The 12,865-nt window shown below is 33.4% G+C and overlaps 1 protein-coding gene across 3 annotated transcripts in view; it reads left to right on the forward strand.

Moving 5' to 3' along the window:
* YTHDC2 (YTH N6-methyladenosine RNA binding protein C2) overlaps positions 1 to 12,641 on the forward strand; it is an 81,451-nt gene extending 68,810 nt beyond the window's left edge. For all 3 annotated transcript variants that reach the window (XM_055298396.2, XM_055298397.2, XM_063612913.1), the window contains 5 exons: positions 1,909 to 2,086; positions 8,421 to 8,624; positions 9,382 to 9,564; positions 10,683 to 10,770; positions 10,860 to 12,641. In XM_055298396.2, the coding sequence (XP_055154371.1) occupies positions 1,909 to 2,086; positions 8,421 to 8,624; positions 9,382 to 9,564; positions 10,683 to 10,763 (646 nt within the window). In that variant the 3' untranslated portion in view covers positions 10,764 to 10,770; positions 10,860 to 12,641. The remainder of the gene's footprint in view (positions 1 to 1,908; positions 2,087 to 8,420; positions 8,625 to 9,381; positions 9,565 to 10,682; positions 10,771 to 10,859) is intronic.
* The last annotated feature ends 224 nt before the right edge of the window (positions 12,642 to 12,865 follow it).

Here is a 12,865-nt window from a genome sequence, read left to right on the forward strand (position 1 = left end):
AATGAGATACCTCATACTGAATTACTTATGTAAAATACATTTTAGTAATATGATAGTGGTTACAATAAATCATTGGCCATGATTCAGAAGTGTTTCTGGTTATAAAAACATTTGTTAGAATCAAATTTAAGTTATTTTATAATCAAGTTTTCACCTTGTTAAAATTCATAACAAATGACATTCTTGGCTATGAGGCTAGTTTTGGCAATACTGGTAGAAAAGTCTCTGTAGTAAGAACTTGATTTTATAGTTGAACTGAAAATAGAAACAATGGAAACATAAAAGATACATAATGCCTACTGTTTTTCAAGGATCAGGTGGGGTTTTCAGTACCTTTTTTTGATCAGATTTTTGCATATTTGAATGAAATATAAAGGCTTAATATCATTTAAGACTTTAAAGAGGAATAAAACATTGGTTTCCATGCTCTTCAGATATTACATTTTAGTAATAATTTAGCCAGTTTCCAAGGAAAGCTTGTAAAATATGTGCCTGAACCTTTCTTTCTGGTCTAGACTCTGCTGAGAAAAAGGGGAAGACTGAAAAGAAATTTTTTTACTTAGATACTCCCCACTTTTTGAAAATATTGTTCTAGAATTTTCTTGAGCATTAGTTATTTAGAATGTGAGAATATATTTCCATAGAAGTTATTCTGTGGTATAGTTATTCCTAAACCAGCCTATGAAAAATTCTGTTAGCTTCAAGAAACGTGACATACTAATATATAATGCATGAGTGTTCCTTGTATGCTGATTCAAATGAGTCAATAATTTGAGACAATTGAGGAAATGATAATTTTTTATTGGGATTGGTAACCACTTTGGTTATGTAAGGACAATGCAACCGTTTTAACAGATGCGTATTTAAATATGGAAGGATAAAATGATATCCCTCAAGTGTGGGATTCACTTTTAAATATGTAAGCCAAAACAGAAAGGAAGCAAGAAAGAAAAAACGAAATAATGTTAGATAAATCAAGTAGGTGAAATGTTCAGGGAACTAGGTCAGTGGTACTGTGAGATGTCCTACATTCTGGATTTGTCTCTGTTTTTTTCCTGGCACTATTTATTTCTATACCCTATGTATCTTATTTATTTTTATATTTTATTTTTTGAGACAGTCTCACTCTGTCACCCAGGCTGGAGTGCAGTGGCACGATCTCTGCTCACTGCAAGCTCCACCTCCCGGGTTCATGCCATTCTCCTGCCTCAGCCTCCCAAGTAGCTGGGACTACAGGCACCCGCCACCATGCCCGGCTAATTTTTTGTATTTTTAGTAGAGAGGGGGTTTCACCGTGTTAGCCAGGATGGTCTCAATCTCCTGACCTCGTGATCTGCCCGCCTCGGCCTCCCAAAGTGCTGGGATTACAGGCGTGAGCCACTGCACCCGGGCTCCATACCCTATGTATCTTATGTAAGCTGGTGGTTAGCTCTCAGGGTTTGTTTTGATCCAGTGTTTTAACAAGAATATTTTATAGGTGGTGGTGTGAACTTTATATTGCAATACATCAGGAAGTACTTAATGTCTGTCCCAGAAAGACCCATACTTTAAGAAAAATTATGAAATTCCTGACTGCCATGTTTGTGGCATTTATTCATAGAATTTTAGAATAGAAAAATCTTGGAGTTTAGATATAATCCTTTTATTTTATTTAACAGATAAGGAAATTAAGGCTCCGATAAGTTATGAGGCTTGCTCAGGATCTCATACCTGGTTGTAAATTTAGAATTGCCGTAGACATCTATATTTCCTGATCATAGTATTTTTAAATAATATTCCATAAATCATAAGATCATTGGGACTTTGGATTGAAATGGCATCTGCTTTGTATTATAAACTTATACATAACTGATCTTTGTATGACGAACTTATGTATAACTGATCTTTGCTTCCTCCTTCTTGCTCAAGAGTACTGATGAAATCTCCATCTCCAGCATTACATCCACCCCAGAAGTATAAAGATAGAGGAATTTTACACCCTAAACGAGGCACTGAGGATCGATCAGATCAGTCTTCTGTGAAATCTACAGACAGCAGTAGTTACCCAAGTCCTTGTGCTAGTCCTTCTCCTCCATCCTCAGGAAAGGTAGAGTATCTGAAAGAAAATGTAGTAAGGAACAGATTTGTAACACATGTAATGCTAGATAAATGAAATTGTAAAACAATTAGAGTACTTTTCTAATTGTGGCCTCTTCTAGATGTAAGTTGAAGCTAGCAAACTTGATACACTTTTGAGTAAATTTTAAAGTTTTTCCTGCATGCCAAATATTTTTAGTTATTACCATCTTTAAAACTATCTTTAAAACTATAGATCATTCACTACTGGCATGTAGTTAGGCTGTTTATTATTTCTTTCCTATTTCTTTCAAATCCTTTTTTTTTTTTTTTGAGATGAGGTCCCACTCTTTTACCCAGGCTGGAGTGTTGTGGTACAGTCATATCTACTGCAGCCTTGAACTCCTGGGCTCAATGATCTTCACACCTCAGCATTTGAGTAGCTGGGACCACAGGTGCATGCCACCATGCCCAGCTGATTAAAGAAAAATTCTTTTCTTATAGATGGAGATCTCCCTTTGTTGCCTAGGTTGGCCTCAAACTCCTGGGCTCAAGTGATCCTCCCATCTCAGCCTCTGAGTGGCAGGGATTACGGGTGTGAGCCACCATGCCCAGCCCTTTAGAAACTTTTTTGCTAAAATAAATAACAAAAAGATTAATTTAACTTTGGTTTATAATTTCAGAATTGAAAACAGTGATTTCTTTCTATTGTTAATTGGTTTCTACAGTGGTTATATTAAAAAAAAACAAAATGAGATAGGGTTAGGAAGGTAGGAGATGTTGATAAGGAATTGAAAACTGTATCTTTAAAAAAAGTTGTAATAATAATTTCAAATGTTCATGATGTGATGACTTTTACTTTTCTGTTTTAGTAGCTAAGTAAGTATTTGATTAGGGGTTATTTAGCTGCATATTGTATTTTGGTGAATGTGCCTGTTGAAATACTGTTTGTTAAATAAGAGGAAAATAAATGTTTTTGTAGATTTGCATTCTTAGGTTTTGAAGTTTTTTGGTTTATTTATACACCTTTATTAAGGTGTAATTTACAATAAAATTCACCAGTTTAAACTGTATAATTTAATGAATTTTGAGAAAAGTACACAATCATGTAACTATACCACAATTATCTACACATTTCCATCACCCATACTGCCTGGTAACCCACTGTTCTGCTCTTTGTCCCTTGAGTTTTGCCTTTTCTAGAATTTCTTGTAAATGGAATCATACATATGTAACGTTTTGTGTCTGGCTTATTTCACTTAATAGAATCCTTTTGAAATTCTTTTAAGTGAAATAAGCCAGACACAAAATGCTACATACATAAGATTGAATGTATCAACAATCTATCCATATTGTTGAGTATATTATTAGTTTATCTTATTACTGAGTAGTATTCCATTTCTAGATAGACTATGGTTTGTTTTTCCATTCATCAGTTGATGGACATTTGGGTTGTTTGCACTTTTTGGCTATTATGAATAAAGTTGCTAACATTATACTAACTGGTACTAACATTCAAGTAAAATCTTTGTGTCTAAATAAGTTTTCTATTCTTTCGCAAATCCCTAGGATTAGTATTGTTTGAGTTGTTTGATAAATGTATATTTAGCTTTACAAGAAACTGTCTGTTTTCCAAAATGACAGCACTATTTTGCATTTCCTTTAACAATCTTTTAAGAGTTCCATTTCCTCCATATTCTTGACAATATTTGGCATTTTAGCTTTTGTAATTTTAGCCTTTCCAGTTGGGTATGTAGTAATAGGCCATTATAGTTTTAATTTGTATTTCCCAGTTACTAATGATGTTGAGCATCTTTTCATGTGCTTATTAGCCATTGTGTATCATCTTTGTGAAATGTTTATTCAAATTTTAGTTCACTTTTTGTTGTTGGTTTTTGGTGATTTGTCATCTTTCACTGAGTTGTAAGAGTTTTCTGTATATTCTGGGTACAAGGCTTAGTTATTATATGTTTTGCATATTTTTTCTAACAATATGTGGCTTGTCTTTCCATTTCCTTAACAATGCCTTTTGAAGAGCAAATGTTTTTAATTTTAATGGAGTCCATTTCATCAGCTTTTTCTATTATGATTAGTATTTTTTTGTGTACTAAGAAATTTTGTGTACCAAACCCAAGATCATAATTTCCTCCTATGTTTTCTTTTAGAAGTTTTATAGTTGGCAATCTTACATTTTAGATATATGATTTATTTTAAATTAATTTTCGTTTATAGTATGGGTGAGTCAAGAATTACTCGTTGGCTTTTGCTTATACAATTGTTCCAGTACCGTTTGTTAAAAAACCATTTGTTTTTTTCCATTGAGTTACTTTGACACCTTTGTCAAAAATCAACTGGCCATAAGTATATGGTCTACTTATTGGACTCCTCAGTTTCATTAATGTCTCTCTCTCTCTCTCTCTCTCTCTATATATATATATATATATATATATAAAATATATAAATATATTTATATGGTATGTATTTATATATTAATATATTGTATATATTATATAATATATAGTATATATAAATATAATTAATATTTGTGACATTTTGTTATATATATATTTGCCAGTGGTACACTGACATTATTTTAGTAGCTTTATAGTGAGTCTTGAAATCAGTTAATCCTTCAGCTTCAATCAGTTGTCCTTCAACTGTGTTTATCTTCTTCAATATTATTTTGGCTGTTCCAGGTCCTTTGTACTTTCATATAAACTTTACAGTCAGCTCATCAGTTTCTGCAGAAAAATTTTTTGGTATTTTGAATGGAATTGCATTGAATCTATAGATCAATTTAAAGAAAATCAACAATTAACACTTCTTAGTCTTCTAATCCATAATAAGCATAGTATATCTGTTCATTATTTGGATAGTCTTTAATTTCTCTCAACAATGTTTTATAAATTTCAGAGTACAAGTATTACACGTTTTTTGTTAAATTTCTCCCTAAGTATTTAATGTTTTTGATACTGTTTTTTAGAATTTTAATTGTAGGTGTTCACTGTTAGTATATCAAATACATTTGATATTTGTATATCTACCCTGAATCCTATGACCTTACTTCATTTATTAATTCTATTAGCTTTTTATGCCATCTGATAATAAAGATAATTTTACTTTTTTCCTTTTCAATCTGATTGCTGTTTATTTGTTTTTTACCTTATCTCTCTGGCCACAGCCTCCAGCAAAATGTTGTTCAGTGTTGAGAGCCACATATCTTTCCCTTGATCTTAGGGGGAAAGCATTTTTTGTCTATTAGTATGGTGAATTTCATTGCTTGATTTTCTTATGTTTATACTGCACTTGGTCATGGTGTTATTTTTATATTTGGTTATATATATTTTTATATATATATAACAAAATTTTATATAATTTTGTTAAATGAGGGATCTTTGTTCATGAGGGGTATTATTCTGTAGTTCTTTTTTCTTATGTACCTTGTTATGGTTTTGATGTCAGAGTAATGCCGGCCTCATAAGATTAGTTGGAAAGTGTTCGTCCCACTTCAGTATTTTAGAAGACATGTGTAGAATTGGTATTATTCCTTCCTTGAATATTTGATAGAATTCACTAATGAAGCCATTTATTTATTTATTTATTTATTTTTATTATTATTATTTTTTTGAGACAGAGTCTCACTCTGTCACCCAGGCTGGAGTGCAGTGGCATGATCTCGGCTCACTGCAAGCTCCACCTCCTGGGTTCACGCCATTTTCCTGCGTCAGCCTCCTGAGTAGCTGGGATTACAGGCATGTGCCACCATGCCTGGCTAATTTTTTGTATTTTTCAGTAGAGACAGGGTTTCACCATGTTGGCCAGGCTGGTATCGAACTCCTGATCTCAAGTGATCCGCTCACCTCTGCCTCCCAAAGTGCTGGGATTGCACGCGTGAGGCACCACTCCTGGCCCAGTGTTCTTTTATTTTACACTTTATTCCTTTGTGTTATTGTTTTCATACATTTTGTTTTTATATAAATGCTATATATGTATTATTTTTACTTTACATAGTCAATTATCTTTTATGAAGATTTCGGAGTCAGAAAAATATTTTTATATTATTTACTAATCTTGTGCTCATTATTCTTTTATGTTAATACGAATGTCCATTTTGTATTTACTTCTGCCTGAAGAACCTCCTTTCTGGGACTCTGGATACACAGATGTAAGACCATCTCATATGGTTCCACAGGTCACCGATGTTCTCTTCATTTTTTTCAGTCATTTTTCTGTCTTCATTTCAGGTAGTTTCTATTGTTTTATCTTTATGTTCACTGATGTTTTTATTTAGTGTCTAATCTGCTGTTCTTTCCTTCTAATGTATTTTCAAAGGCTGTATTTTCATCTCTAGAAGTTCCTTTTGAGTCTTTTAAAAATTAAAAAATCGGCCGGGCGTGGTGGCTCACGCTTGTAATCCCAGCACTTTGGGAGGCCGAGGCGGGCGGATCACGAGGTCAGGAGATCGAGACCACGGTGAAACCCCGTCTCTACTAAAAATACAAAAAATTAGCCGGGCGCGGTGGCGGGCGCCTGTAGTCCCAGCTACTCGGAGAGGCTGAGGCAGGAGAATGGCGTGAACCTGGGAGGCGGAGCTTGCAGTGAGCTGAGATTGCGCCACTGCACTCCAGCCTGGGCGACAGAGCAAGACTCCGTCTCAAAAAAAAAAAAAAAAAAAAAAAAAAAAAAAAAAATTAAAAAATCTATCTATCTATCTATCTATCTATCTATCTATCTATCTATCTAATCTGTCTATCTAATCTATCAATCTATCTTCTGGCCGGGCGTGGTTTATGTCTGTAATCCCAGTGGTTTGGGAGGCCAGGTTGGGATGATAGCTTGAGGCCAGGAGTTTGAGAACAACCTGGGCAACATAGGAAGACCCTATCATCTCTACAAAAGAATAAAAAAATTAGTTGAGCATGGTGATGGGCCACCTGTATTCCTAGCTACTGGGGAGGCTGAGGCAGGAGGATCAGGTGAACCCAGGATTTGATTTTATAGTGAGCTGTGATTGTGCCACTGCATTCCAGCTTGGATGACAGAGTGAGACCCTGTCTCCCTATAAATTAATAATATCTTCCATTTCTCCTCTCATTATGTTCAAGTTTTCCTCTACTTTCTTGAACATAATGAATGTATTTATAACAGATGCTTTAACATTCTTGACTCCTAATTACATCAACTCTATCATCTCTGAGACTGTTTCTATTTATTACTTTTGGCATTTTTTTCTTTTACTTTTGTTTCTGTTTTGTCTTCTTGTTATCCAGTGCTTTGTTTGTGGAGAAATTGCAAGTACAAATTTTATATTCCATATGCACATGGGAAACGGGTTCAGATTTGTAAAGAGCTAGTAAAAATCTACTTGTAAATGTGTCTTCATTGCTCATTGCAATCAGAGTCTCAAGATGACAACAGTATTTAACTCCTCTTTGGCCTTAATTATGTAAATAACAACCTTTGTATATTCTTTGTGTTTCTTATAATTTTGTTGGGCAGCTAGGTTTTTGTATATTCCTTTCAATAGTGTTAGACTTTATTGTGATTCACAGTTTAGTTGTAATCAGTTGAATCCTTTTGAAGTTTGCTTTTAAGTAATATTAGGGTTGGGCCAGAGCAGTCTTTATTCTGTTACTAATTTAGTTCCAATACTAAGGTATGGCCCTTCTGTGGGCCAGTACCATATATATTACAGGTTCTATCTGTTCTGGCTGAAGATAACATGAAATATTCCCAGCCATGAGTGAGCTCTGGGAATTGTTTGGTCTACTTGTTTTCCTTTGGATCTTTCCCTAGCCTTGGGTTATTTATCTTTTTTCTCACTCATGTTCAGGTCAGCACTTAGCCAAAAACTTGTGGGAACCCCTCTGTGTTTCCTTTGCAGCTCTCTTTATGTGCAACTCCTTTGTATCTAAGATAGTACATTGCCATACGCAGTAGCAACTTCGGTCTCTGAACTCCAGTTTCTTTCTGCACAACTTAATGAGACCACTGGACTCTGTTTTTCTTTGTCCTCTGAAAACTGCCTCCAGGCAGTAAGCTGTAGAAATATTTGTTTTGTTTTCTGATTTTGAAAGTTTATTAAAACAATTTCTGAAAGTATATTTGAGGTATAAACCAAAGTTGGTACTTGAGGATCCTTTGTTGATAAGGGATTTTGAATGCTCTGAAAATGAGTACTTGTTTTTGGCTAACTTTATTTTGGTTGAGTCTTGTATACGTTTCAGACATGATAGAGCTATTTGCATTTGTTGAATATATGGTCAAATATTTTGGCTTATATGTTTATGAAGATGTTGTTTAATGGAGCCTATTGGTTTTGAAAGGTCAGATTAACTTTCAAGAACTTATGTATTCTTTTATAGGGCTCAAAATCTCCTTCACCAAGACCAAACATGCCTGTTCGATACTTCATAATGAAGAGTAGCAATTTGAGAAACCTTGAAATTTCTCAACAGAAGGGTATCTGGTCTACAACTCCTAGTAATGAACGGAAGCTAAATCGAGCCTTTTGGGAAAGCAGCATGGTTTACTTGGTATTTTCTGTTCAAGGATCTGGACATTTCCAGGTGAGCCACCCTGAATCAGTAAAATGGGGTTGTTTTGGCTGTAGGTTAAATCATAGAGATTTTTAGAAAAACAACTGGCTTTTCATTGCATCAGAATGCAAGAATGCCTTTTGCTTGATTGAGAATAAGGGTTATATTGCATCTCTTTAGAGGATGATAGAACTGGAATCCTCTTTGTTTTTGCCTTGTCTTACCAGAGTCTTTCCAGGTAAACCATGTTTCCTTCTGAAGACAACTTTAGATTTACTAATTCTCAAGTGGATTCAAAGTAATGAGAAGCTTGACCTTTTGGTAAAATATTTATTTAAATAGGCCAAGGAAGTTAGTATTGACAATCAATAAACTAAGTATGTTTCTTAACCCATCACTCATCTTGACTTAATGTATACCTGAATTTATAAAATAATACATTTATTATTTGATGTTTATTATAATTTATGGAAATGAAAGCTTAGAGGTTAGCTTGTATCCATTTATTATGGAATAAATATGGACTTAGAACTGTTGCTATTTTATTTAGAAATCATTATTGATATTTGAAATTGTTAGGAGGCTAGAACTGTTTTTTTCTAAAATTTGCTAAGAGAGCTTTTAATGAAAAATTTAGTAGCTTATTTTTTGGTTTTGTTAGGTATCTGTTATTTTAATATTATATCTTTATCTTAAAATTTTAAAAACTCAGCCTTCTCAGATAAATTAAATTTAGACACATTAATCTCCCCCTCACCTCTATTCCTTCCTCCCATTTTACCTACAGGGGTTTTCTAGGATGTCTTCTGAGATTGGAAGGGAAAAGAGCCAGGACTGGGGCTCTGCTGGACTAGGAGGAGTATTTAAGGTGGAGTGGATACGAAAAGAAAGCCTTCCCTTTCAGTTTGCACACCATTTACTCAATCCATGGAATGACAACAAGAAAGTGCAGATAAGCAGGGATGGGCAGGTATACAATGGCATTTTTTTTTTTTACTTTTGTTTCTGTTTGTTTTTTGTTATCCAGTGCTTTAATTGAGGAGAAAATGTAAAAGTACAAGTTTTATATTCCATATGCACATGGGAAACAGGGGTTCAGGTTTGTAAAAAGCTAGTAAAAACCTACTTGTAAATGTGTCTGATTGCTCGTTGCAATGAGTCTCAAGATGGCAATAGTATTTAACTTCTCTTTAGCTTTAATTACGTAAATAACCTTTTTATATTCTAGTGGCTTGTTTATTTATATTATGTTTCGCTTTGTCTTCATGATGCTACTTACATGCATTTTAAGCTAGTTAAGATGATGGAAATTAATATATTTTGACCAAATACTATGCTAGCTGCTTTATAAGATATAATTTATTTCTTATGATTAAATTATTAGTCCAATTTTATGTAGGAGAAAATAGACTCAAAGATTAGTTTTGCCTAAGGTCACACAGCTAATAATTTATCTGAACCAGTATGACTTGTTTCAAATCACCATGTAAAAAGTGTTTGGGTTCTTCTCAAGTGCTTATCATAGGTATCATTCCATAGGAGTACTGTGAAGTGGCATTCTTTTCAATTGTGTGAGAATAATTTCATTTTTATTTTATAATAATGATTTTGAAGAAATATGTTAGCTAGAAATAATTCTTAGAAGAAAAATATTTTAATAATTTTCAAGATAAGAAGATATAGTTACTTAAGAGAGTTTCTTGGAAAAAACCCAACATCGAATATGCTAGGTTTCACAGTAAACCTTTGGAAGTTCCAGGTGAGTGCTTTTGCTAAATCTCTATTAAAAACAAAATCCATTATTTTTAGGTAGAAACAGTTCCAGAAGGACTCCATGGGAATCTGTTGCCATTTTGTCACAAAAGTTGAGAGATTTTGCAGATTAACTGTAATCTTAAATCTGGAAGTCAACTCCTTAAACCTTAAAGCAAAGAATTAGAACAATTCATACCATATGATTTTAGCATACTCTGGTAGGAAAATGAAATTTAAAGTGATTTTCTTACGTTTTTATCAGTATAGGTTTTGGTCATTAAAAATTTTCAGTCCAGTTCTTTTTATGTTTATTTTGACTTCTGATTTATCTAGGAACTAGAACCTCAGGTTGGTGAACAGTTGCTCCAGTTATGGGAACGTCTTCCCTTGGGAGAAAAAAACACAACTGATTGACACTCAGGTTATACCATCTTGACTTTGAGTATTGGCAGTATTTGTGATCATTAGGAACCTTTCAGATTATTTATCTTTTTTCCCCCTTTCTTCTAGAATTCTTAGCTGTGGAAGAACATCATGCCTATTTAGAACCACTGAATGCACTGACTTTCAAAAACTGAGATGGGGTGTGTGTTACAAATGGGCTTTTTAACACTTTTAGAGTGTTGCTTTAGAACTTCCATCTTCATCTACAGGAGAAAGGAATCATTTAAATTTTTATAGTGATCATAGAGAATGATTATATGACGTTTGTATGAATAAAATAGTAGTTTCATTATTTGGCACAGTAGCAGTTTATTTTAAACAAACTTAATTTGAAGTTAAACATTTCATTTTTAAAAACCCTGAATTACAGTTCTTATTGACGACTTTTTAATGCGAGTAAGTTAAGAAAGGCCTGAATATATCAGAACATCTGAGCACCATTTTAGAAGAGTCAACTCTTAAGATTATCATTAGAAAACAAATACATCAACACCTATGAAAAGAAGTGGGGAAAATAACAAGGACAACAAAAAACCAATGAAATTCTACAAATATCCCTTTTAAAAATAGTATGTGCTAAGGGCTATTCATTCTGCCATTTTTAACTTGAGACACATTAAGAAAAAAGTTGGATGTTCTTTTTCTGTGATTATGAAATGCAATAAAGTCTGAATAAAGGGCATAGTTTCTTCCTTATCGGATTAGATTAAGTGCTTAGTTTTATTCCTAATTCTGCCCCTTTTAACCTGATGTGTACCTTACTCTTTCCTCCCTCTCTTCCTCCCTTCCTCCTCTCCCCACTCCTTTCCTGCATTTCTCCCTCCTTCCCTCATCACATCTCTTATATGAGCACAGTAATTATGACCTTTTTGTTTTGGCTACAACTTGATTGAAACAAGTTCAAAATTTAAACAAGTTCATACAAGTTTTTAAAAATTCTCAACTGGTAGCTTGCTTGCTATGCGTCTTACAAACTAAAGCCTGCAAGCGCCACAATTCTAAGTGCCGCCTTCCATTTTTTTTCAGTATGTTTTCACTGGCTTATGTTTTCAGATATGATTTTCCTTTTTCACATATATGGTTTAGTAAATGGAGGATAATTTTTTTTGTAAACCCGTGCTAGTGCCAAGTCTCATATTTCTTTGCCATCTCAGAATTATTTATCTTTTTACCACCACTGTTTATAAAATTTCCCTAGAGACTTTTCGAAGGGAAAATAGAGCAACAGGGAAAAATGAAAGAAATGTCTTGGTTACTGAGCTCTAAACAGACAGGTTTGATAGCACTTCTCATGATACATTTTAGTTATTCTTATAAAAGCAAACAAGCAAACATGAGTGTACATTAAAGACAAAAAGAAAACTCTGGTTTTATATTTGAGAACAAGGGAAGAATCATGGGTCAACATAAAATCTTGAGAACCTTCTACTTTCTCTGGGAAAGCATTATATAGTGGTGCATTAGTTTGGAAAGTCAGCTATGATTTTGCCTATAGTTCTAGTTATTAGCTTTGGGGTTTTCTTGTACTTTAAGACATACCTGTAAATTGAACCTGTGTGAATTATATTCCACTGTATGTGTATTGTAGTTCTTTTCCTATTAGAGCGACTTGTTTCCCTGATAATGTGTACATTTTTTAGGTATGTACTTAATAGTTCACAATGTTCTAAATTTGGAAGGACTTAAAAAAAAAACTTGTTTTAATTTCTATCTGTTTTGTAATATCTAGCTCTATGTAAATGATGGGTTTGTTGGTATTTAAAATGAATACAACTTGAATGTAATTAAAATGCTGTTTTTTGGAAGCGATAAACTTTAAATATACTTATTAAAATGAAGTTCTATTAAGTTGTTCAGTTCTTATTTCTTATACTTTATAATAAGACTAAGTTAACGATGATCAATATCCCCTGAGATAATAACGAATTTCAAACACCTTGAAGAATACTAAATTGATATAGAAGGTGATGGTTTGTATTGAAACTCCCTTCTCTGTAAATTGCCTTATTTCAATAGGAGATGGCAAAAATCTCACATTTGTTTAGTATAAAATATTTTAAATATTAATAAAA

Source organism: Symphalangus syndactylus, chromosome 11 (genome assembly GCF_028878055.3).
Source record: "Symphalangus syndactylus isolate Jambi chromosome 11, NHGRI_mSymSyn1-v2.1_pri, whole genome shotgun sequence".
NCBI lineage: Eukaryota > Metazoa > Chordata > Mammalia > Primates > Hylobatidae > Symphalangus > Symphalangus syndactylus.